The sequence below is a fragment of the Lepidothrix coronata genome, unplaced genomic scaffold, assembly GCF_001604755.1.
Source record: "Lepidothrix coronata isolate B3197 unplaced genomic scaffold, Lepidothrix_coronata-1.0 Scaffold281, whole genome shotgun sequence".
Lineage (NCBI taxonomy): Eukaryota > Metazoa > Chordata > Aves > Passeriformes > Pipridae > Lepidothrix > Lepidothrix coronata.
The window spans coordinates 22429-42795 of NW_016690461.1; the positions used below are offsets into that span (position 1 = coordinate 22429).

At 60.4% G+C, this 20367-nt stretch overlaps 1 protein-coding gene across 2 annotated transcripts in view; it reads right to left on the reverse strand.

Moving 5' to 3' along the window:
• Window positions 1–1754: 1754 nt before the first annotated feature.
• The window catches only part of ANKRD52 (ankyrin repeat domain 52), a 20249-nt gene continuing 1636 nt past the window's right edge, over window positions 1755–20367 (reverse strand). Inside the window, exons 1-28 of one of the 2 annotated variants that reach the window (XM_017836645.1) lie at window positions 19126–19230; window positions 16656–16739; window positions 15521–15599; window positions 14699–14769; window positions 12884–13084; window positions 12713–12800; window positions 11861–12003; window positions 11487–11699; window positions 11305–11383; window positions 10485–10599; window positions 9845–9927; window positions 9641–9758; window positions 9091–9159; window positions 8472–8612; window positions 8232–8309; window positions 7547–7658; window positions 6997–7068; window positions 6358–6559; window positions 6092–6179; window positions 5847–5964; window positions 5398–5617; window positions 4702–4789; window positions 4289–4372; window positions 3996–4141; window positions 3755–3837; window positions 3158–3240; window positions 2835–2926; window positions 1755–2069 (exon numbers count right to left, since the gene is read on the reverse strand). In XM_017836645.1, coding sequence (XP_017692134.1) covers window positions 1825–2069; window positions 2835–2926; window positions 3158–3240; window positions 3755–3837; window positions 3996–4141; window positions 4289–4372; window positions 4702–4789; window positions 5398–5617; window positions 5847–5964; window positions 6092–6179; window positions 6358–6559; window positions 6997–7068; window positions 7547–7658; window positions 8232–8309; window positions 8472–8612; window positions 9091–9159; window positions 9641–9758; window positions 9845–9927; window positions 10485–10599; window positions 11305–11383; window positions 11487–11699; window positions 11861–12003; window positions 12713–12800; window positions 12884–13084; window positions 14699–14769; window positions 15521–15599; window positions 16656–16739; window positions 19126–19152 — 3222 coding nt within the window. In that variant the 5' untranslated portion in view covers window positions 19153–19230 and the 3' untranslated portion in view covers window positions 1755–1824. Of the gene's footprint in view, window positions 2070–2834; window positions 2927–3157; window positions 3241–3754; window positions 3838–3995; window positions 4142–4288; window positions 4373–4701; window positions 4790–5397; window positions 5618–5846; window positions 5965–6091; window positions 6180–6357; window positions 6560–6996; window positions 7069–7546; window positions 7659–8231; window positions 8310–8471; window positions 8613–9090; window positions 9160–9640; window positions 9759–9844; window positions 9928–10484; window positions 10600–11304; window positions 11384–11486; window positions 11700–11860; window positions 12004–12712; window positions 12801–12883; window positions 13085–14698; window positions 14770–15520; window positions 15600–16655; window positions 16740–19125; window positions 19231–20367 lie in introns of those variants that run through there. The other variant, XM_017836646.1, reaches the window with a different exon arrangement.

The window sequence follows — 20367 nt, forward strand, 5'->3', positions numbered from 1 at the left end:
CTTTGCTGAGCCAAGTGCGGGATGGGGAGCAGGAGCACCGGGAGGGCCCCGGTCCCGCTCCCCCCTCTGGGACAAACTCCTCCGGGAAACGCCAAGAAAATGTGCTTATCACCCAAAGGCCAAGACTGAAACTTCATATTTGGTTCTAAGAGTTTGGCTTTGGTAAAAAGAAAGAAACAGTGCGAGGGGATCCTGCCCGTGGGGGCCGGGAGTGTCCCCCGGGAGCTCTCCCGGGAATGGTCGGCTCCACTCCACAACCTACACCTGACACTCCTCCCTGACAGGAGCCACCTTCATTTAGAAGTCATTAAAAAAAAAGACAAAAAAAAAGAAGCAATTTTGGTTACAGAAATGCCCTTTTCTCTCTGACACTCTCAGGGCTCGCTCAGTCCCGTCACGGGCTCTGTGGGAGACAGGGGTGCTCTCATCCCTGCTCCCATCCCGGGGGGATCACACTGGGACACCCCCAGGGCGGCCCCAGCCTCGTGCTCCCCGTGTGGGCCCGGCTGCAGTGGGAGAGGAGCTCGGGGGGGACGGTGGTTCCCAAAATTCCAGCCCGTTCCCGGTCTCTGCATCCCCGTCTTTGGCTTTGAACAGACTCGTGGTATGGAGGAAAACATTGTTTTTTGATACTGTTACAGTAATTCAGAAGGAAAAACAACAACAAAAGAAAAAAATCAACGGAAAAAAACAACAGTGCAACATTCTCGAATGCTTCAAACCTGCAGCATAAACAGGATTTCTAAAATTAAAAAAAAAAAAAAAGGAAAAAAGGAAAACCCAAACCAAAAAACAACGATCCCACCCACATCCACACGTGCCACGAAACCTGCCAGGATGCTGCATCCGAAAAAGCAACACAGACTTACTCAGGGTTGTGAATAAGGACTCAGAAGTGCATTTGTTTCCTTAGTAAAGGCTAAAACATTGATTTTTTTTTTTTATGGTTTTTGTTGTTTTTTAAAGGTAAATGTTCGTTTCTCTATAAATAATTCTCATCTCTTTTTAAAAAAACAACCAGCCAACACTGACTCTCGCATGGAAACAGCCACACAAACCAGGGAAGGGAAACTCAAAGCAGAATCGTTTTAGGATCTGACAATTTGCCAAGGAAAAAATCAAAACCAACAACCAACAGAATCCCTAAAGTGCCTGGTGTGGGGAGGAGGCTCCAGTGGCGCATCCGCGGCCGGGCTCGGGCAGCAGCACCCGTTTTTCCCTAGAAATGAGCTGCCAAAAGGATATTTTAGTGTCCCCAGGTACAGTAGATCTTGGTTCAAGTGTTTGGACTCAAAGGATGAGAGGAGGAAAGAGCGACTCCGAGAGGAGCAGTGACAGCGGCACTTGGCCAGGAGCTGACCCCCACCCCGGCCAGCCAGTCCCAAATTCCCACCCCCCGTCCCACCAAGAGTTCAGGCTTCCCCGTCCCGGCCGGATGGTAGCCCCGGGGGCATCCCAGCAGGGCGGGAGGCTGGCACAGGGCACCGGGAAACACCGGGAGCGGCTTCACCCCACCCTGCAGGCCGGGGGGAAACCAGCGGTGGGTGGTGGCACCTGCCCTGTCCCAGCCCAAATCCTGCCTCTTCCGCCTCCTGCCCGGCCACCGAGGGGACAGAGAGGATTGGGAAGGGGCAGGGGATGGGAAGGGCACTGCCAGGAACAGCTTTGGCACCGCACCGGCACCCGGCGAGAGGGGGAAAGCGCCGAACTCTTGGCCCGCCGGGCCACGCTTGGCCTGCCCAGTCTTGTTCTCCTTTAAAGTGCCCTATATTTATAGAATTTCTAAATAAATATAATAAGATATTAGGTCACCCATAGTTTAAGCTACTCCGAGTAACAGCCGTCCAGGCCGATGGCGTTGTGCCGGTCCTTGGTGTAGGGGCAGGAGCTGCCGTTGGGGAGGGCCCCGCACGCCGCCGTCTTGGCCGCGATGCCGCAGTTCTTGAGGAGGTTGAAGCTGAAAGAGCTGATGGCGTCCTTAGGTGGGAAAGGCTTCATGGTGGAGAGGATAAGTGCCAGGCAGTCGGCAACGTCCTTGTTGGGAGCGCATGCCAAGGCTGGGGTATGACCTGGAACGAAGGCGGGGGTGAGGAAGGGCCTGGGAATGCTGCAGTCGGGGCTGTTTGATGGGGGCCAGGACACAGAATCATGGAATGGTTTGGGGGGAAGGGACCTCACACATCATCCAGTTCCAAACCCCCTGCCAGGGGCAGGGACACCACCTTGCACTAGACCAGGTTGCTCCAAGTCCCATCCAGCCTGGCCTTGGACACTCCCGGGGATGGGGCAGCCACAACTTGATCTCTTTGTCTTTACCAATATCTCAATTATCCAATATTTCAACAGACCCCTCTGGGCACTGTCAATCCCTGTGATTGCAGGAACCACTCCGAAGTGTGGCAGGACCAGCAGGAGATGAACAAACAGGCTCGGGAGCACCCGGCAGACCCTGGGATATTCACCACAGGCTCGGGAGCACCCGGCAGACCCTGGGATATTCACCACAGCTCGGAGGGATTCCTGCTCTGCCGGGAGAAAAAGCTTCTGGCCACAACCAGCAGCTTCTGCCAAGGTGGAAGTGAGTCACAGATGGGCTGGGGCCTGGCAGGAGCCAGGGAGCACCAGATGGTGCACAGGGGGGAAAAAACCCACATTTTGAACACCTGTGAGACCTGGAAATGCTTTCACAGGGAGTGGCGCGTGCTCCTGTCCTCCCCAGGCCACGTCTGCCACGCCACGAGCTGCTGAGAAATCCTGATCCTGGCTGAGCAGCTCCTGGGCATCCCCCACCTCCCAGGGATGCTGAGCCCCCCCGGGGCCCCCAGGACACCCACCTTCTTCATCCACAGCCAGCACGGTGGCCCCGCGGCTGAGCAGGGCCTGCACGACGGAGGCCAGTCCGTTCCGCGCCGCGATGTGGAGCGGCCTGGGGAGAGGGAGAAGTGGGATGAACCCGCTGGCAGAGACACCTGCCTGGGGCACCTCGTGCCAGAGCACAGGGCCCTGGGAGCGGCTCCAAGGGCAGGCACTTTGCTCTGAGCTCACCTGCTCCCAGAGCGGGAGCCCAGCTCCCACCGCCTTTCCCAAGGTATTGCCCCCGCTCCCAGCAAAGCCCCTTTGGTGCCGTCCCAGGGGCACCAGCTGGGCAAATACTCACATCTGCAGAGCACTGTTACTTGCATTGATAAGGCCAAGGTCTTGGGTTTCCCCCAGGATCAACAAGGCACACTTTTCATGGCCCTGGGAAGGAGACCCGAGGGTTTAGTGCAGGATTCCCTGGGATACGGAAACGTTCCCTAAACCCAACCCTCTAACACGGGTCCCTTGGGCAGGGCTGGAGGGCACAAGCTGCTGCCCCCTCCACCTCCTCCTCGGTGTGGACCCACTGACCACGAGCCTCCTGCTCCCACCACGGAATCGTGGAATGGGTGGGGTTGAAAGGGACCTTAAAGATCAACTTGTTCCACCCCTTGCCATGGGCAGGGACACCTTCCACTAGCCCAGGTTGCTCAGAGCCCCATCCAACTTGGCCTGGAACACTGCCAGGGATGGAAGTGATCCTGGAAACTCAGAGAGGGGCTCCCCAAGGAAAATACAGATGGGTCTGTGCTACCTGAGCTGCTCAAAACCCACCCAGGTGTGTCAGGGCAGGCCTGGGGCCCTCAGATCTGCTCTGTGGGGCACGAGTAGGGGGACAACCCTTCTCATGAAGCTGACAAGGTGACAGTGACAGCAACCCCAGCCATCTCCCTACCTTGCTGCAGGCCAGGTGAAGAGCTGTGTTCTTGTTGACATCCAGCACAGTTATATTTGCTTTTGCTTGGTACAGCAGGAACTCTGAAACGAAGGAGAGGTGCTGGTGAGAGGAAGCCACACAGAGCCCAGCAACGCCCCAGTGTGCCTGTGAGGAGAGGGACAGCCCTGCTCCCACGGGATCTGCTCCTGGAGGAGCCACAGGGAGCCTCTCAGCCCACCCTGGGGAGCCCAGCACGCACCCACTGCTGCCGTGTGCCCGTTCTCAGAAGCCACCATGAGGGGGGTCCTGCCCAGCTTGTCCGCCGTGTCCACCTCGGCCTGGTGCCGCAGGAGCAGCTGTAAACCATGGATGTTGTCTGCAAAGGCAGCAGCGTGAAGGGGTGTCCTGGGAAGACACAAAAAGCAGGTCAAGAGGAGGGCACAGCACCCACCTCGGGGTGTTTGGGGGCAGCAGAGCCCCTTGGAGCCAGGGGAGATCATGTGGAAGTCACTGAGGGAGGCACAGCAGCACCGGGGATGAGTGTGAGCTCACCTTCCTTTGGCATCTCTGCTATTAACAATCTTGGCACCTAATGCTTCCACCAGCATTTCAGCAGTGCCATCCTGGTTGTTAATTCTGAGGGGGGATGAGAAGGGAAGTTAGAACAGGATTGAGCAGCACATTCCTGGGGCTCTGACACAAACAGCAGCTGCTCTGGAATTGTTTGGGGTAAAACACCCCTTCACAACAGCCCTGCCCATCCCTCTGCTGCCCCAGGTCCCAAGGACACCCCAGGCCCACCCTGTTCTCCCCCTTCCTCTCCCCTCCCCTGCTGCTGCTGCTGCCCAGGACGGAGCCCTTGGCAAGGGGGGCAGGGTTTGGAGCTCCTCCACTTGCACCACAAATCCCCAGTCCCACATCACGGGGCTGGGAAGGACCTGGGGCAGGTCCCAGGTGTCACTTACACTGCACAGTGCAATGGAGTAAAGGGGTTTCCTTCTAGGTACGCAAACGGGTTGTGTTCAAGTAACAATTCAAGACAATCTTCATGCCCTGAGGAGAGAGGGACAGAAATGTGTCAGCACTCGGCCTGTGGGTCCTTCCTGGACCCTTCTCCTTGTTCTCCAGCCCTTTCCCCAACTCTGTTCCCAGCTCTGGACGTGCTCCAGCCCCTCAGTGTCTCTCCTGCTGAGAGGGGCCCAGAACTGGACACAGCACTGGAGGGGCCTCAGCAGTGCCAAAGAGCTGCCCAAGGAGCCACAGGCTCAGACAAGGTGCCCAAACACTCCCAGTCCCCAGCACAGAGGCAACAGGTCCATTTCCTCACTGGCAGCAAAGCTGCTGCACTTCAGGAGGTTTCTAATTCCACACATCTCCTGAAGGAGTCACAGCCACATCCCTGGCTTCCCTCTGGAACAGGGACGTCCCTTCCAGTCCCACCTCCCCACAATCATCCTATAAATCCAGCATCCTGGAGGAACCAGCCTCAGCTCTTCTGGGATAGCTCCTTTCCTATTTTGATCCTTTTTTAAGGGGCTTGGTAGGGAGAGAAAAACTCCCTCCCAGCTTTGTGCCATCCTCTCCAGCAGGAAGTCAGCGCTGAGCCCATGGCTCCCAAAGCAGGGGGAGGCTCTCCCTGGTCCCCCCCAGCCCCTCCTCACCACTGTAAGAAGCCCAGTGCATCGGTGAGTAGCCGCTGTAGTCCACCACGGAGTCCAGGGGGTCAGTGGAGAGGGCTGCCTGCAGCAGGGTCCGCAGGATTTCCAGGTGCCCACACGCCGAGGCGAAGTGGATCGGGGTCCGGCCCTTGAAATCCCGACACAGGACGAAGGCATCGTGGTCCAGCAGAGCAGCCAGGCAATCCTCACAGCCTGTCACAGCCTGTGGCCAGGAGAGAGGACCAGAGGGTCAGATCCCACCCCTGGAATCATTTAACAACACATGAACACCTTTCTTCCACAGTTTCCTTCTCGAGTGTTGTGTGTCTGGAAGGAATTCGGGCACTTTCCCTGGGGACTCTTGCAAACAAAGAAACCAGCGGCCTGGCCTCCGAGCAGCCTCCACACAGGAGGCCAAGCAGCAGCTCCAGGGCCCCCAGGGACACACTCACCCCTCGGTGCAGGGCAGTCCTTCCCCTCTTGTCCGCTGCGTCAGCCGTGGATCCCTTCTCCAGCAGGAGATGGACACAGTCAACGTGGCCGTTCATGATTGCCAGCATCAGCGGGGTTCTGGGGGGGGAAAGGCAGCAGGGAGGAGGGTGGGCTTGGAAATCAGCCAGGTCTGAGTATTCCCTCTCTCCCCTGCCTCTCCCACCTGTGCCACACAGACCCCAAAGGAACACCCAGACAGACTCACTGGCCGTGGATGTCCATGACGTCGGTGATGTCCGCCCGCTCCCCGCTGTCTATCAGGAGGTGCAGGGAATCCGTGTTCCCGTTGGCAGCTGGAGACAGGGACGAGGAAAGGAGTCACCCACAAGCACGGGTGGGCCCCCAAAACCAAAGGGAGGGGCTGGTGCCCCTTCCCTCACCCCAAACAGCAGCCGGGTGACGGGGCATCCTCGGCCGCGATGGCACCAACGGGCCCCGGTCACGCTCCCTGCCCCGTCTGCCCTCCCTCACCTGCAGCGTGGAGAGGGGTCCACTTCCTCTTCCTCTCCTTGACCAGCGCGGACGCGCCGTGGCTGGTGAGCACCTCCACGCACTCGGTGGATCCCCGCTCGGTGGCGAGGTACAGCGCTGTCCGGCCCTTGTGGTCCCGCACGTCCAGGTTCACCAGGGTCTCAGCAAGTGTCTTTAGGGCTTCACAGTGACCATTATAGGCCTGGGACAAGGCAGACCATGTTGCAGCAGTGTCTGCAGGGGCTGTGCCCGGGAGTGCCCCCCAGGCACCCAGAGCTGTCTCCCCCAGGCACCCAGAAGCGTCCCCCAGGGATAATTCCTGCCCCTGAGCCTCTCAGGACAGGGCTAATCCTGCCCAGCCACTGGGCCTCCTTTGCATTTGGGTTCTACTCAAAACCCTTGCCCACTCGCACCCCTGCCCACACTCCAAACAGCAGCACCCAGAAAGTCCTGGAAAGATCAGAGTTTAACAGACAAACTAAAGGCCTTTGACCAATGGCCTGTGGAGAAGCTGCTCCCCCACCACCGACACCTTCCCTGCTCCGGCCATCCTGGGCACCTTTCCAGGACACAGCAGGAGCCCAGACCACCCTGGGCACCTCTCCAGGACACAGCAGGAGCCCCCCCAGCCATACTTACAGCTAAGTGCAAAGGGCTGACTGGAATGGTGCTTTCCACATCCTCCAGGCAGTTAAAAGACATTTCCAGGAGCTGCAAGAGCAACAAGACAAACTCATAAGTGATCCATAACTGCCCTGGGCTCCTGGAGGCTTTGACACCCTGTCCACCAGCAGCTGCAGAGGGGTCAGAAATCCTGCTCATCTGCTTGAATTTCAGGATGGGCCATTCCCTAATGTGGCTCTGAGTGCTGCAGAGGCAGCAGCAAGTCCCTGCTAGTCCAAGATTTCCTGATTTCCTCTGCCCACGCAGCTCCAAGAAATCCACACACCTGCCTCTGCCAGGTAACACAGCTCCTTCCTCTCGGGCATCTCCCTCCAGCCCGGGTCTTCCCTCCATGGCATTCCCACAGCTCCCCAGGTCCCCATGACCAACCCCACCTCTTGGACAAACCCTGTGGCGCCCACAACGCGCATTCCTGGAGCCACACCCGGGCACCACGGGTGTGACAGGTTCTTTGACACGTTTGCCCCCGTTCCTGGGAGCACAGAGGGTCCCCCCAGGCACTCACCAGCTCGAGGTTCTGCCTGTTGCCGTAGGCGGCCGCGTAGTGGACGGCGGTGTAGCCCTGCTTGTCCCGCAGGGAGGGGTCGGCACCGTTATCCAGCAGGAACTCCAAACAACTGCAACGAGCAGGAGAGGGGAGATGAAGGATGAGGAGTGACTGGACAGGCAGAGCTCTGTGGGAACACCCGGAGCAGGTGCCGTACGAACCCCACCCGGACACGGAGCAAACGCAAAGCCCACTGGAAGCAAGGACCAGGTTTGCCCCGGGAATCACATCAGCAGATGTTTCCTCTCTCCGAGGCATTGCTGCTCCAGAGCGAGGGATTCCCAGCAAAATGGGAATGGGCAAACACCAAATCACCGTGTCCCAGAGCAAAATAAGACATGGTAAGAGATGGAAGACAGTCAGGTAATATATTCCATGTATTCATCTTCTTATACTCTCTTCTGAGCATCCACCTCTGGCTGTTGTGGAAAACAGAACATGGGCCTAGACTGAGCTTTGCTCTGACCCAACACAGTTCTTATGCCTTCTCCTCAAACACAGGAACTAGGGGAGCAAATTCCAGGGGAGAAGAGGTAGTGCTTCTTCATGCAGTACATCATTAGCTGCAGAACTACTTGCTGCAAGAAGGTGTGTCTGTTAAAAGTTTAGAAATACTTTAGAAGTTACACAATTCTGGACTCACAAGAACGCCTCCTTCAGCCTGGACTCCTTCAGTGGCTCCTCGTCAGTGTCATGGCTGTTTCCTGAATGAGTCTCTGCTCTGCAAGGCCACAGACCCCCATCAGTTTGTTGGTTACCCCCCCAGGCTCCCCCTTTTTCGTAACCCACCAAGTGCCAGCGGCGGGAGGCGGCCAGGGGACAGCAGAGTGTCCCCACCCAGCCCCACTGCCCCCAGTGCCACCCCCGGCCCCCAGACAGTCACCTCCTGTAGGTGTCCGAGGCAGCAGCGTAGTGTAAGGGGGTGCAGCCTTTGCAGTCGGCCTCGTTGATGCTGCCTCCCGCCGTCACCAGTGTCACCGTACACTGGTAGCTGCCATTGGCAGCTGCGTAGTGCAGTGGAGTCCTGGGAAAGGGGGAAGGGACAAGGGGGATCAGCACAGGTGGGGAGACTCACCCAGCAGCAAGGCAGGACCCGGGGAGTCACCCCCACCCGCTCCAGTGCTGAGCTTTGTCCGGCTCTGGCTCAAGGGTTTGGAGCTGCAGCTCCTTTTGAGGAACCAGAGCTGGGCCCCTGGGGTTAGAGGGGTGATCCAGACACAGCAAAGGTCTGAGGACATCGGAAGGAATCTCTCCATGGAAGGGGTTGTTAAACATTGGAAGGGGCTGCCCAGGGAGGTGGTGGAGTCCCCGCCCCTGGAGGTGTTCAAGGAACATCTGGACGTGGCACTCAGTGCTCTGGGCTGGGGGACAAGGTGGGAGTCAGGCACAGGTTGGACTCGATGGTCTTGGAGGGCTTTCCCAACCTCAAGGATTCTGGGATTCTGTGAATGTCCCATCCCAAACCCAGGCTCGCTGTGCTCCAGCTGTTTCAGGACACTCACCTCCCGAATTTATCTCTCCTCCTCAAGTCAGCACCGCTGCTCAACAGCAAATTAAGACATTCAACATTCCTGCAGGAGGGGGGGAGAGGATTTAGGCACAGATCAGAAAGGAAAACAGCAGGAATGCAAACTCCTCCCAGTGCAGACAAGCCAGCCCAGACGCAGCTCAGTCGGGTTTGTCACCTCTGGGCAGCGCAGGAGCCGCAGCCGTGGCTGATGCTGCACACACAGAGCTCTTCCCTGCTCCAGTAAATAACCCTCTGTGCTCCCCGCCCGGCATGGAGCTCCCAGCCAACCAGGTAATTACAGAGAGACATCAGTGCAGCTGACAGGCTGCATTTATGCTACCAAAAAGCTCCAGGATTCCTGTCTCTGTGTCACCGTCCCCATCACCCGGGCAGGGTGACAGCGCTGCGATGCCGAAGGACAGCTCTGTGAGAGGTTTCCATTTCCATTCCTGCTCTGAACAGGTCTCTGCCCTCCCTCGGAGCTGGGAGCAGCACCCAGGGGTCCAGCTCCCCCTCGTGCCCCAGTCCCCAGCAGCGCTCACCCTCCGGAAGCAGCAGCGTGGAGACAAGTCCTCCCGAGGTTGTCAGGCGTGTTGATGTCGAAGCCTGCAGACAGCACGTGCTCGTTGCTCAGCGAGGACACGATACTGTACAACTGACCTGGGGGGCAGGAGGGGCAGGGGGTCAGCGGGGAGCTCGGGGGTCACCCCAGTGCCCCGGCACAGGAGGGTTTCGGGGCCACTCACCTGAGGAAAGTAGCTTACGACAACAGTCTGAAAATCCGAAGAGAACAGCTAAGTGCAGAGGGAACATGTCGTGGATCCCACGCCTGCAAGGAGAGGAGAAGGGAGTCAGGGTGGGGCACGGATTCTGTGTGTCCAGAGAAGGGAATGGAGCTGGGGAAGGGGCTGGAGAAGAAGGAGAAGGGGCTGGAAAACTGAGGGAGCTGGGGGGGCTCAGCCTGGAGAAAAGGAGGCTCAGGGAGGACCTTCTTGCTTTCCACAACTCCCTGTCAGGAGTGGGGAGCCGGGGGTGGGGGTCGGGCTCTGCTCCCAGAGAACAAGGGACAGGACGAGAGGGAACGGCCTCAGGTTGTGCCAGGGGTGGTTTAGGTTGGATAATAGGGAAAATTTCTTCACTGAAAAGGTGAAGGCACTAGCACAGGCTGCCCAGGGAAGTGGGGGAGTCACCATCCCCAGCAGCATTCCAAAGGGATATGGATGTGGCACCTGGGGACATGGTTTGGGGTGAACACGGTCCTGGGTTGACAGCTGGACTTGATGACCTTAGAGGTCTCTTCCAACCTTAATGATTCCATGATTCTGTGATTCTATAGCTGCATCCTCCAGTCTGGAGCAGGGGGAGGAAGGAAGGGACCTGCCTTACCTTGCAGTGTCAGCACCATTCGTCATCAAAGTACTAATTAGCAGCTCGTGGCCGTATCTAGCAGCAACGTGGAGGGGGGTATTGCCGTATTTGTCAGCACAGTCGATCTCACTGCCTGCAAGGGAAAAGCCAAGGGCTTTGCCAGCGTTCCAGCCTCGAGCAGCCCGGGCTGTTCCAACCCTGCATTCCCATCCCAGGGACACGGCTGACACCTCCAGTCCACCCAGCATCCTGCAGGAGAACTGCAAACTGCTCTCGGAGCCCAGAGCCCACCCGTACCCTGCAAGCCCTGGGCATCAGATCCCCCCTTCCCCCTGAGGGGATGGTTCCCACCCCGGAGGGCTCTGCTGAGCCCTGGGGTGTCTGCCAACCCCGAGCCCTCTCACAGGAATATTGTCTTTCAGGCTGTGGCAGTGGGAATGTTGTTTGGCTGGAGCAGCTCTGACCTGGCTGGAATTTCAGTCCCCTGGTCTGCACTTTGCTGCCTTTGGGCACAACAGTCCCTGCTACCCCCAAGAAGCACAGGGCCACCAGCACCAGCCTCTGGAGAAAAGGAGGCTCAGGGGGGACCTTCTCACTCTCTACAACTCCCTGACAGGAGGGGGAAGCCAGGCAACAAGAGACAGGACGAGGGAACAGCCTCAAGCTGTGCCAGGGGAGGTTTAGATTGAATGTTAGGAAGTAGATATTATCCCAGGGCACAGAAGGAGTTTAAGTGATGACTGCAGAGGTCTTAAACCCCCTTAGCAGACTCGCCAGGAGGCCCTGGAGGCACAAGAAAAGTCTGGGATAACCCAGGGCTGGAGGAGCAGCCACTCACCGTTCTGGATGAGGATCTGCGACCGCGTGAACCGTCCGTGGATCGCAGCCATGTGCAATGGGCTCTTCCCTTCCTTGCTCTGCGAGAGCAGAACCAGCATCACACCAGTGCCACCCCACCAGCCTCCCCGAGCTCCCGCCCCGGGCAGTGAGCTCCTGCTCCTGCTCCCAAAGATTCCAGACCTGAAAGTTGACGTCGGCCCCGTTGTTGACGAGGATCTCCAGGCACAGGGCCCCGTTGGTGGAGACGGCAGCGAAGTGCAGGGGGGTGAAGCCCTTCTCGTTGGGCTGATTGACGTTGGCACCGACGTTGACCAGCTCGTTGGCCACGGCGTCCTGGCCCATGTAACAGGCGATGTGAAGTGCAGTGTTACCGAAGGAATTTGGTTCGTCGATCTGCGGGAGCAACCAAGTCCAGAGGATTTGGGGATTCAGGAAGGAAAAAAGGCAGGTGAGAACCACCTTGAGCTCCAGCTGCCACCCAGCACCCTCTCCTGCTCCTGTCTCCAGCCTGGCCTGCACCTGAGCAGCACCCTGAGCAGCTGTGGGGGTCTTACCTCGACCCCCAGCCTCAGGAGGTGACGCACGACCTCGATCTGGCCGCTGGCCGCCGCCGTGTGCAGGAGGGTGTAGCCCTTCTTGTCCTTACACATCACGTCAGCTCCCCGGGCCACCAGCAGCTTCAGAACTTCCAAATGCCCTGTCCAGGAGACAGTGGTAAGAGCCAGGGACCCCGGAAAACACAGGTTCTCTGGGGAGCCCCTCCATCCCGAAAGGTGAATCCACAGGGAGCAGTGTGGGAGAGGAAACTGGAGTGATGCCTGTGAGGAAAACCCACTGTGCTGGTTTGGGCTGGGGCAGAGGTAATTTTCTTCCCAGTGCCTGCAATGGGCCTGTGCTTTTGCATTTGTGCTGAACACCCAGGGTTGATAACATAGAGATGATTTTGTTATTGCTGAACTCACACAGAGCCAAGGCCTTTCCTGCCCCTTGTACGGCCACGCTGGGAGGGGCTTGGGGCCAGGACAGGTGACCCCAGCTGAGCCAAGGGATATTCCACACCATATGACATCATGCTCAGCAAAGAAAGTGGGGAGAGAAGGAGGAAGTGGGGGGGACATTTGGAGTGCTGGTGTTTGTCTTCCCAAGTCACTGTTACCTGCAACGGGGCCCTGCTCTCCTGGAGGTGACTGAACACCAGCTGCCCATGGGTAGCAGGGAATTAATTCTTTGCTTTTCTTCCCTTGTGTGTGAAGCTTTTGCCTTCCCTGTTAAACTGCCTTCATCTCAACCCACCAGCTTTCCAGCTTTCACCTCTCCAATTCTCTCCCCGATCCTGCCAGTGGGGGAGCGGGCGAGCGGCTCTGAGGGGTTTGGGGGCTGCCTCGGGGTGAAACCACGACACCTACCCAGGAAAGCTGCCCAGTGGATGGGCTGCCGGTCCTTCTTGTCACAAGTGCTCGGGCTGGCCCCTTTGTTCAGCAGCAGGTTCACCATCTGCACGGGGAGGAGCGGTGAGAGGGGCCAGGCCCTTCCTGCCCCGGCGCGGGGAGGGGGCGCGGGCCGGGCCCCCCGCCTACCTCGAGGTGGCCGCTGTGCACGGCGTGGTGCAGCGCCGTGCGGCCCGTGCGGTCGGCCACGTTGACGGTGCTGAGCAGGGGCACCAGGGCCTCCACGCACTTGGTGGCCCGGTTGGCCGCGGCCACGTGCAGCGGCGTCTGCCAGTGCTTGTCGCGGGCATTGACGTCCGCAGAGTGCTTCAGGAGGAGGTGAAGTGCCTTCTGCGGGAGCAGAGGAGAGAGGGGGGCTCTAACCCGGCCTAACAGAGCCCTGGGAGGCCCCCAGGTCCTCCTCGTCCTTCCAGAGCCACACCAGCCCCAGAGCCAGGCCCGGCTGAGCCGTGACTGCTCCACGCGCTCCGGTGCGGTGGTTTCTCCCCACACCTCAAAGGAAAGGATCTGCTTGCTCCCATGTCCCCAGGGACATCCCCAAGACACATGTGGCTGTCTCAGCACGTTATCACACAGAGGCAGAGACAGCATGACAGAGGCTCCAGGAACAAGCAGAGAGAAGGGATCTTGCCGGTGGGAAAGGCCCTGGGGGTGCCGGTGACAGCGGCTGGACGTGAGCCCAGGTGTGCCCAGGTGGTCAAGGAGGCCAGCGGCCCCTGGGCTGTGCCAGCCACGGTGTGGGCACAGGCCCAGGGCAGGGACTGTCCCCCTGTGCTGGCACTGCTGAGGCCCCTCCAGAGCTGTGCCCAGTTCTGGGCCCTCACGGCAAGAGAGACATTGAGGGGCTGGAGCGTGTCCAGAGCTGGGAACGGAGCTGGGGAAGGGGCTGGAGAAAACCCCGAGCCATGTGATTAACCCTGTGACTCACCAGGGGCGGGGATGACAAACGTGACCCACTGACCTACATGTGACACTCATTTCCCCCCGTTGCTGTGCAGGCTCTTGGCTGCAGCCCCTCATTTTCGGTTTCACCTCCCCACGGCACCACCTGCAGCGATCCCAACCCTATGGATTACTGCCCTGCTCTTTGCTCCCAGGCCTGGAGTGGCACATGGAGCCAAGAAACACCAACCCAGCAACCCTGGAGAGCGGGCTCCAGGCAGGGAAAGCGTTTTGGGAAGGCTCCTCTCAGGAGCTGGGCATGCCAGTGCTGGCAGAGCCCTGTGCCAAGCACCTGGGGAGGAACAGAACGAGGGAGGAGACGCTCCAGCACTTCCCAGGCGGAGAAGAAATGAGAGTGCCCAGATTCCCAAACTCCCAGACAAGCAGCACGAGCTCCATGTTTTAGGGACCCACAGGGACTGTCCACACACATTCCCAACAAACACCTTCTGGAGGGGTTTACCCTCATGTTCCATCCCGGGTCTCCTGCTGATCAGAATTCCATGGGTGGTAACTCGCCCCGCACGTCACTCAGGGCTTTGGATCTCCTGGCTCCAACCAACAGTTCCTCACTCTCCAGCAACTCAAACCAGGGCAAAGTTAAGTGGGATGAAGTTAAACCCACAAAAGATAAACACCGGGAAAACTTTCCAACAGGATCTGTTGGAATCAGCTCCTGAGAGACAGGGTGAGAGCCCCAACATCCCTCAAAGGAATGTAAGGCTGGAACAGACAAAGCCCTGGGGAAGGGGTGAAGGCAGGGAGGAGAATGTGGGGAAAACCCACAGGTTGACTCCTGCAGGATGGAGGGAAGGGAATCAAGGGGGTTTTTGTTCCAGCTCCCATTTGCAGCCTCTGAACTTTGCATTCGGCCCCTTCCTGCTCTAATGAGACCCCCCATCTCAGCCCAAACCAGGCAGGGTGGGAAGGAGGAGGAGAAGCACAGCCCCCTCCTCCCACGGGGAGCAGACAGAGCCAGAGGCCCCTTCCCAGGGCACCCACCTCGTGCCGAGAGGCCGCAGCGCGGTGTAACGGGGTGAGCCAAACCGTGTCCTTTGCGTTCACATTAGCACCTGGGGGACAACAAAACAGGGGTCAGGGAGGGCCCACCACCCCCGAGGCCCCTCTTCTGCCTCTCTTTGCTGCCCAGAACTCCACACACAGGCAGGTAGAAGTCCACACGGGGCAGGCAAGGGCACCCTGAGCTCCGCAGATGGAGCTGAACCTCCCAGATCCCGTTTAACGAGGCCTCAGCAAAGAATGTGCCCAAGTCTCTCCCTGTTGGGGTCACACAGGATCACGGCAGCCTCGGGGTTCCCTCACTCCACAGTGTCCCGAGGCTCCACACGCTGAGGAGCAGAGAAGGAGACTCAACACTCAGCACACAGGGCCCAAGCACTGACTGTGTTGAAAGAGAAGCGAAGGGCACCTTGATGGCAAGTGACACAACCCAAAACTGAGCAAAATCCCCTGGATTTTGGCTCTGGGAGCAAGGGGAACTGCTGCTCTGAGCACCCTGCTGTCCAAGCTGTGCATCCTCCTCCTCCAGCACCTCCTCCAGTGCCACACACCCCCCTCCTGGCTCCATTTCCACCTCGGCTATTTCAGTTCCAAGACACTTCTCCGCCTGAACAAACCTCTTAGGATTATGGCAACATTCCCTAATCTTCCCCTGGCTGCAACCTCGCTGGATTAAGCGTGAGCACACGGTTGGAGGGTGACCAAACCCTGTCTTGCTGCACCCCCGAGGCCAGGGGGGATCAGGGGTGTCTCCGAGGCAGCGCCTGTGCCAGATCCGAGCCTGCTCCGAGCCCCAGCCCTCACCTGACAGGATTAGGAGCTCGAGGATTGCAACATCTCCTATGTAGGCAGCAGCATGGAGCGGTGTTCGGCGTTCTTGGTCCTTGGGGGGAAGGAACAAAAACCATCCGTGAGCTTGGAGGGCAGGGAGAGGGCTGGGAGATCCTCCTCCTCCTCCTCCTCCTCCTCCTCCGATGCCTCCCGTACACCAACACTGCTGTGAGAGGCTGGAGCGTGTCCAGAGCTGGGAACGGAGCTGGGGAAGGGGCTGGAGAACTGAGGGAGCTGGGGGGGCTCAGCCTGGGGAAAAGGAGGCTCAGGGGGGACCTTCTGGCTCTGCAACTCCCTGACAGGAGGGGGGAGCCGGGGGGGGTTGGGCTCTGCTCCCAGGGAACAAGGGACAGGAGGAGAGGGAACGGCCTCCAGCTGTGCCAGGGGAGGGTCAGGCTGGACATCAGGAGGAATTTCTCCATGGAAAGGGTGGTCAGGCATTGGCAGGGGCTGCCCAGGGAGGTTTGGAGTCCCCACCCCTGGAGGTGTCCAAGGAAGGCCTGGAGGTGGCACCCAGAGCTCTGGGCTGGGGGACAAGGTGGGGATGGGGCACAGGGTGGAGTCGATGATCTCAGAGGTCTTTTCCCACCCCAAGGACTCTGGGATTCTGTATATGCAGCCTCTCAGGAGGCAGAATGGGGGGAAAACTGCTCAAACCCAGCACCCTCCTGCGTGCTGGGGGTTGCACAGCCCTCTGGGGCTCTGTGGGTGCTGGGCTGTAGCTGGTGGTCAGAGCAGAGGAGACCTGGGACAGGCTGTGAGAGCTCCAGCCACTCACTCCACAGAATCATGGAATGGTGTGGGTTGGAAGGGACCTTAAAGCTCCTGTTCCACCCCCTGCCATGGGCAGGGACACCTTCCACTAGACCAGGTTGCTCCAGGCCCTGCCCAACCCAGCCTTGGACACTTCCAGGGATGGGGCAGCCAACACCTGAGAGGGGAAACCCTTCCCAACACCCGGCAATGGAAACCCTTCCCAGGATCTGATCTCAGGACGGGAAGGACCAAGGAGTGCGAGGTGAGGGACAGGAAGGATTTGGGGAGAGCTGGGTGAAGGATGGGAAGGATTTTGGGAGTGCTGGGTGAGGGATGGAGCACGAGCTCTCACCAGTACATTGATGTTCTCCTTCTGATTCAGCAGCGACCGAACCTCCTCCACATCCCGGTTGAAGATGGCTTGGACCAGAGGAGGCTGCAAAGGAGAAGGGAAACGAGTCTTGATGGTGGCACCACACAGAAGATGTGAGAGGGAGGAGAACTTGCAGTGTTTCCACGTGCCAGAGGCTCCACACCAGCCTGACCCAGCTCCAGGAGCGAGTCCCATGCCCGGCCCGCCGGCAGCACCCGGCAGCTTCCTCACCCCTGTGGCCCAGCCAGCACCAGGGACCAGTTTTCCAGCCAGCAAAGACACTTTTCTTGGTTGTTCATTGAGAAACAGAGCAAGGAATCATTGGAAAAGCCTCCCTGCTTCCCAAGGAGTCCAGGGAGCAGCACTGACGATGCACAGCTGAGATCTCCACACACAGCACCCAGCACCTGTTCCCAATCACGGGAACAGGTCCAGCTCCTACCACCCAAAATTTGGGCACAGCCAGAAATCCCTCTGGTAATGGGGCCCCAGCCCAGGTCGGAGCTGCTGGAGCCCCTTTGCTGCTGGGACAGGGCAGTGGGAAGGTGCTGCCCAACCTCCGGGCACCACCCGCGATCCCTGAACCCCATTTCCTCTTTCCAGGCCTAAAAATGCCATTTTCCTGAAGAAAAATGGGAGCAGAGGCTGCTCTTGGGCTGTTCAGCACCCAGCACGTCCCCACTTCAGCCTCAGAGCTGCTGCAGCTTTTGGGATGGAGGGTCCTGGGTGCTGTGACCCCCTGCAGCCCCCCAGCTCTGCCCACCCCCCAAAGGCTGGATTTAATGTGGAAACCATTGAGCCCCACTCTTCTCAGCCTCTCCGGCACACACCGAGCTCCCTTTGGAAGTGACCCCTTCCCATCTCTGCCTCATCCCAAAATAAGGGCACTTAAACCCAGGGAACACATCCTGGGCCAGGGCAGCGCCTGCGTCATCCCCCTGGAATGCAGCAGCCTCGGCATCACTTGTTAGACAGTAAAAAAGGGGGTTTTTTTACCAAAAAAAAAAAAAAAAAGAAGGAAAGACTGGAAAACCAGCGTCTCCGGCGGCGGCGCTGGGTCTGACACACCCACCCACCACGGGAGAGAGGAATGTTTGGGTTATCCCGAAAAATAAAGTTCTGTTTAAATCAGAAACGGTGGCCTTGGGTCAGCCCCCTCCTCCTTCACCCCCTCATCCCCAGCCCACCCCCCAGGCTTCCAAACAGTGGGAAGAGGGGGGGTCCGAGCCCAGGTCACTCCGGGGTCACGGCTCCAGTAATGGGACACGACAGAGTGGCCCAGGGAGCAGCCACCGGCCAGGGAGGGTGACCCTGCACCCCAGATGTGTCCCCAAAACCTGATGGGGATGCCCTGAACCCCAGATGTGCCCCCAAAACCTGATGGGGATGCCTTGAACCCCAGAATCATCCCTAAAACACAATAAGCCAACCCTGCACCTCAGGGGTGTCCCCAAAATCACTCTCCACCACAGAAGCATTCCTAAAACACGACAGGGACACTCTGCACACCAGAGGTGTCCCCAGAACCCGACAGGGATACCCTGCATGCCAGAGGTGCCCCCAAAACATGACAGTTACACTGCACCTCAGAGGCGTCCCCCAAGCCTTATGGGCACACCCTGCACATCAGGAGCATCCCCAAAACCATGCTGGGGACACCCTGCACCCAAGGGTGTCCCAAAAAGCTGCTGGGGACTCCCCACAAGCCAGGGCCATCCCCAAACCTGGTGGGGGCATGCTGCACCCTAAGGGTGTCCCTAAAACTCAACAGGGACCCCAGGACCGTCCCCAAAACCGTGATGGGGACACTCTGCATCCCAAGGGTATCCCAACACCCGCTGGGGACTCCCTGCACGCCAGGAGCCTCCCCAAAACCCAACAAGGACACGCTGCACCCCACAGGTGCCCCCAAAACCCCACGGCGACAACCCAGCGCCCCAAGGGGAGACCCCGAACCCGACGGGGACAACCCGCAACCAGAGGTGCCCCCCAAAACTTCTCTGGGGCCACTCCGCACGCAAAGCGTGTCCCCAAACGCGGTGGGGGACATCCTGCACCCCGGGAGCATCCCCAAAACCCGGCGGGGCGGCGGCGGGAGGCGCAGCGAGGCCGCGGGTCCCTCCCGGGGGTCCCGGGGGGTCCCATGCCCGGGTTTCCCCCATTCCCGAGCCGGGGGGTCCTTCCCGCGGGTCCCGTCCCCGGGGGTCCCGGCCGCGCTGGGCCCGGCGGGCGGAGCGGGACGGGCGGTGACCCGCGGCCGTGCCGGGGCCGGGGCCGGCCCGGGGGAACCGGCGCAGCGGGGCCCGCGGCCTTGGGGCGGCGGCCGGGCCGGGCCCGGTGGCGGAGCCGGACTAGGCCGCGCATCCCCGGGCTGCGGTGGCGGCGCGGCCCGAGCGCGGCGGGAGGGAGGAGGGCAGGCGGGAGGGGAGGGAGGGCGCGGCGGCCGCACCTGGTCCGTGATGCTGAGAACCCCCATGTCGGGGCCGCCCTCAGCGCCCAGCTCCCGGCATCGGGTCCGGCCGCGGCGGCTCCGGCTCGGCGGCTGCGGGGCGGGGGGAGCGGCGGGGCCGGGCCGCGGGGATGGACCGCCCACCGCCGGGGGAAACGGGGGCAGCGGCGCGGGCGGGCGGCCCGGGGCCCTGGGCAGGCGGAGGGGCCCGGGGCGGCGGGCGAGGGTCTGGGGGGTCGCCCTTGTGCCGTCTCCCTCGTGCTCTGTGGGGTCTGCCCGGGGGGGACCCCGTCCCAGGTGGGGGTCCTGGCGGTGCTGGGGCTCCCCGGGCAGCGGCTCCCCCGGTGCAAACCCAGCCCGCGGCCTCCGCACCGGGTGAGGGCTCCGGGGGTCGCCCATGGGCCGCCCCCATCCCGCTCTCTGGGGTCTGTCCGGTGGGAACCGTGTCATCGGGTGGCTCCCGGTGGTCCCAGGGAGTCCCTGGGCAGTGGCCTCCTCCAGGACAATGCGGCTGCCCCAGTCCAGGCCCAGCCCTCTGAGCAGGAGGGTGGTGGGAGAGGGTCCCGGGGGTCGCCCCTGTGGCCCCTCTGTCACACTCTGGGGTCTGTCCAGCCGGGCCCCCATCCCTGGGTGGGTGTCGGTGGTCCTGGGGCATCAATCGGCCGCTGGCATCGCCCTTTCCCTTGGCCACAGTGACCCCCGTGCCCGGCTCGGGGCTGCCGGGGCAGCTCCGTACCAGGGACAGGGACAGGGTGGGGACAGGGCAGCTCTGCCCGCTCAAAGCCCCCCACCCACACGCCCACCCCCATGTCCCCACTGCCACCCCCACAGCTGCTCCAGGGCACCACAGGTGACAACGGGCTGCTCCCTGCTGGCTCCTGATCCCTTCCCAGCTCCGAGCAGTGCCGGGATGGCATTCCCTGCTCAGGAATTGTGTTCAGTCAAGGAACTGCTGGTGTCCCTCGCAGCACTGGGCTGTACTGGGCTATGCTGGGCCGTACTGGGAGGCACTGGGCTGTACTGGGCCACACATTTCCCACAGCCACTGTGAATTCCTGCTCTATTGGCTCCTCTGCTCAGCTCGGAGTGGGACCGTTACCGGGACACGGCACCGGGGGCTCCCCGTCCCCCTCCGGACCCACCGGGGACACACGTGCGTGGCGGGGCCGGGGGGCCCGCCGGGACCCACCGGGTCCGTCCCAGCCGGGGCTGCCGGGGGGTGTTCGGGCCACAGGCCCCGCG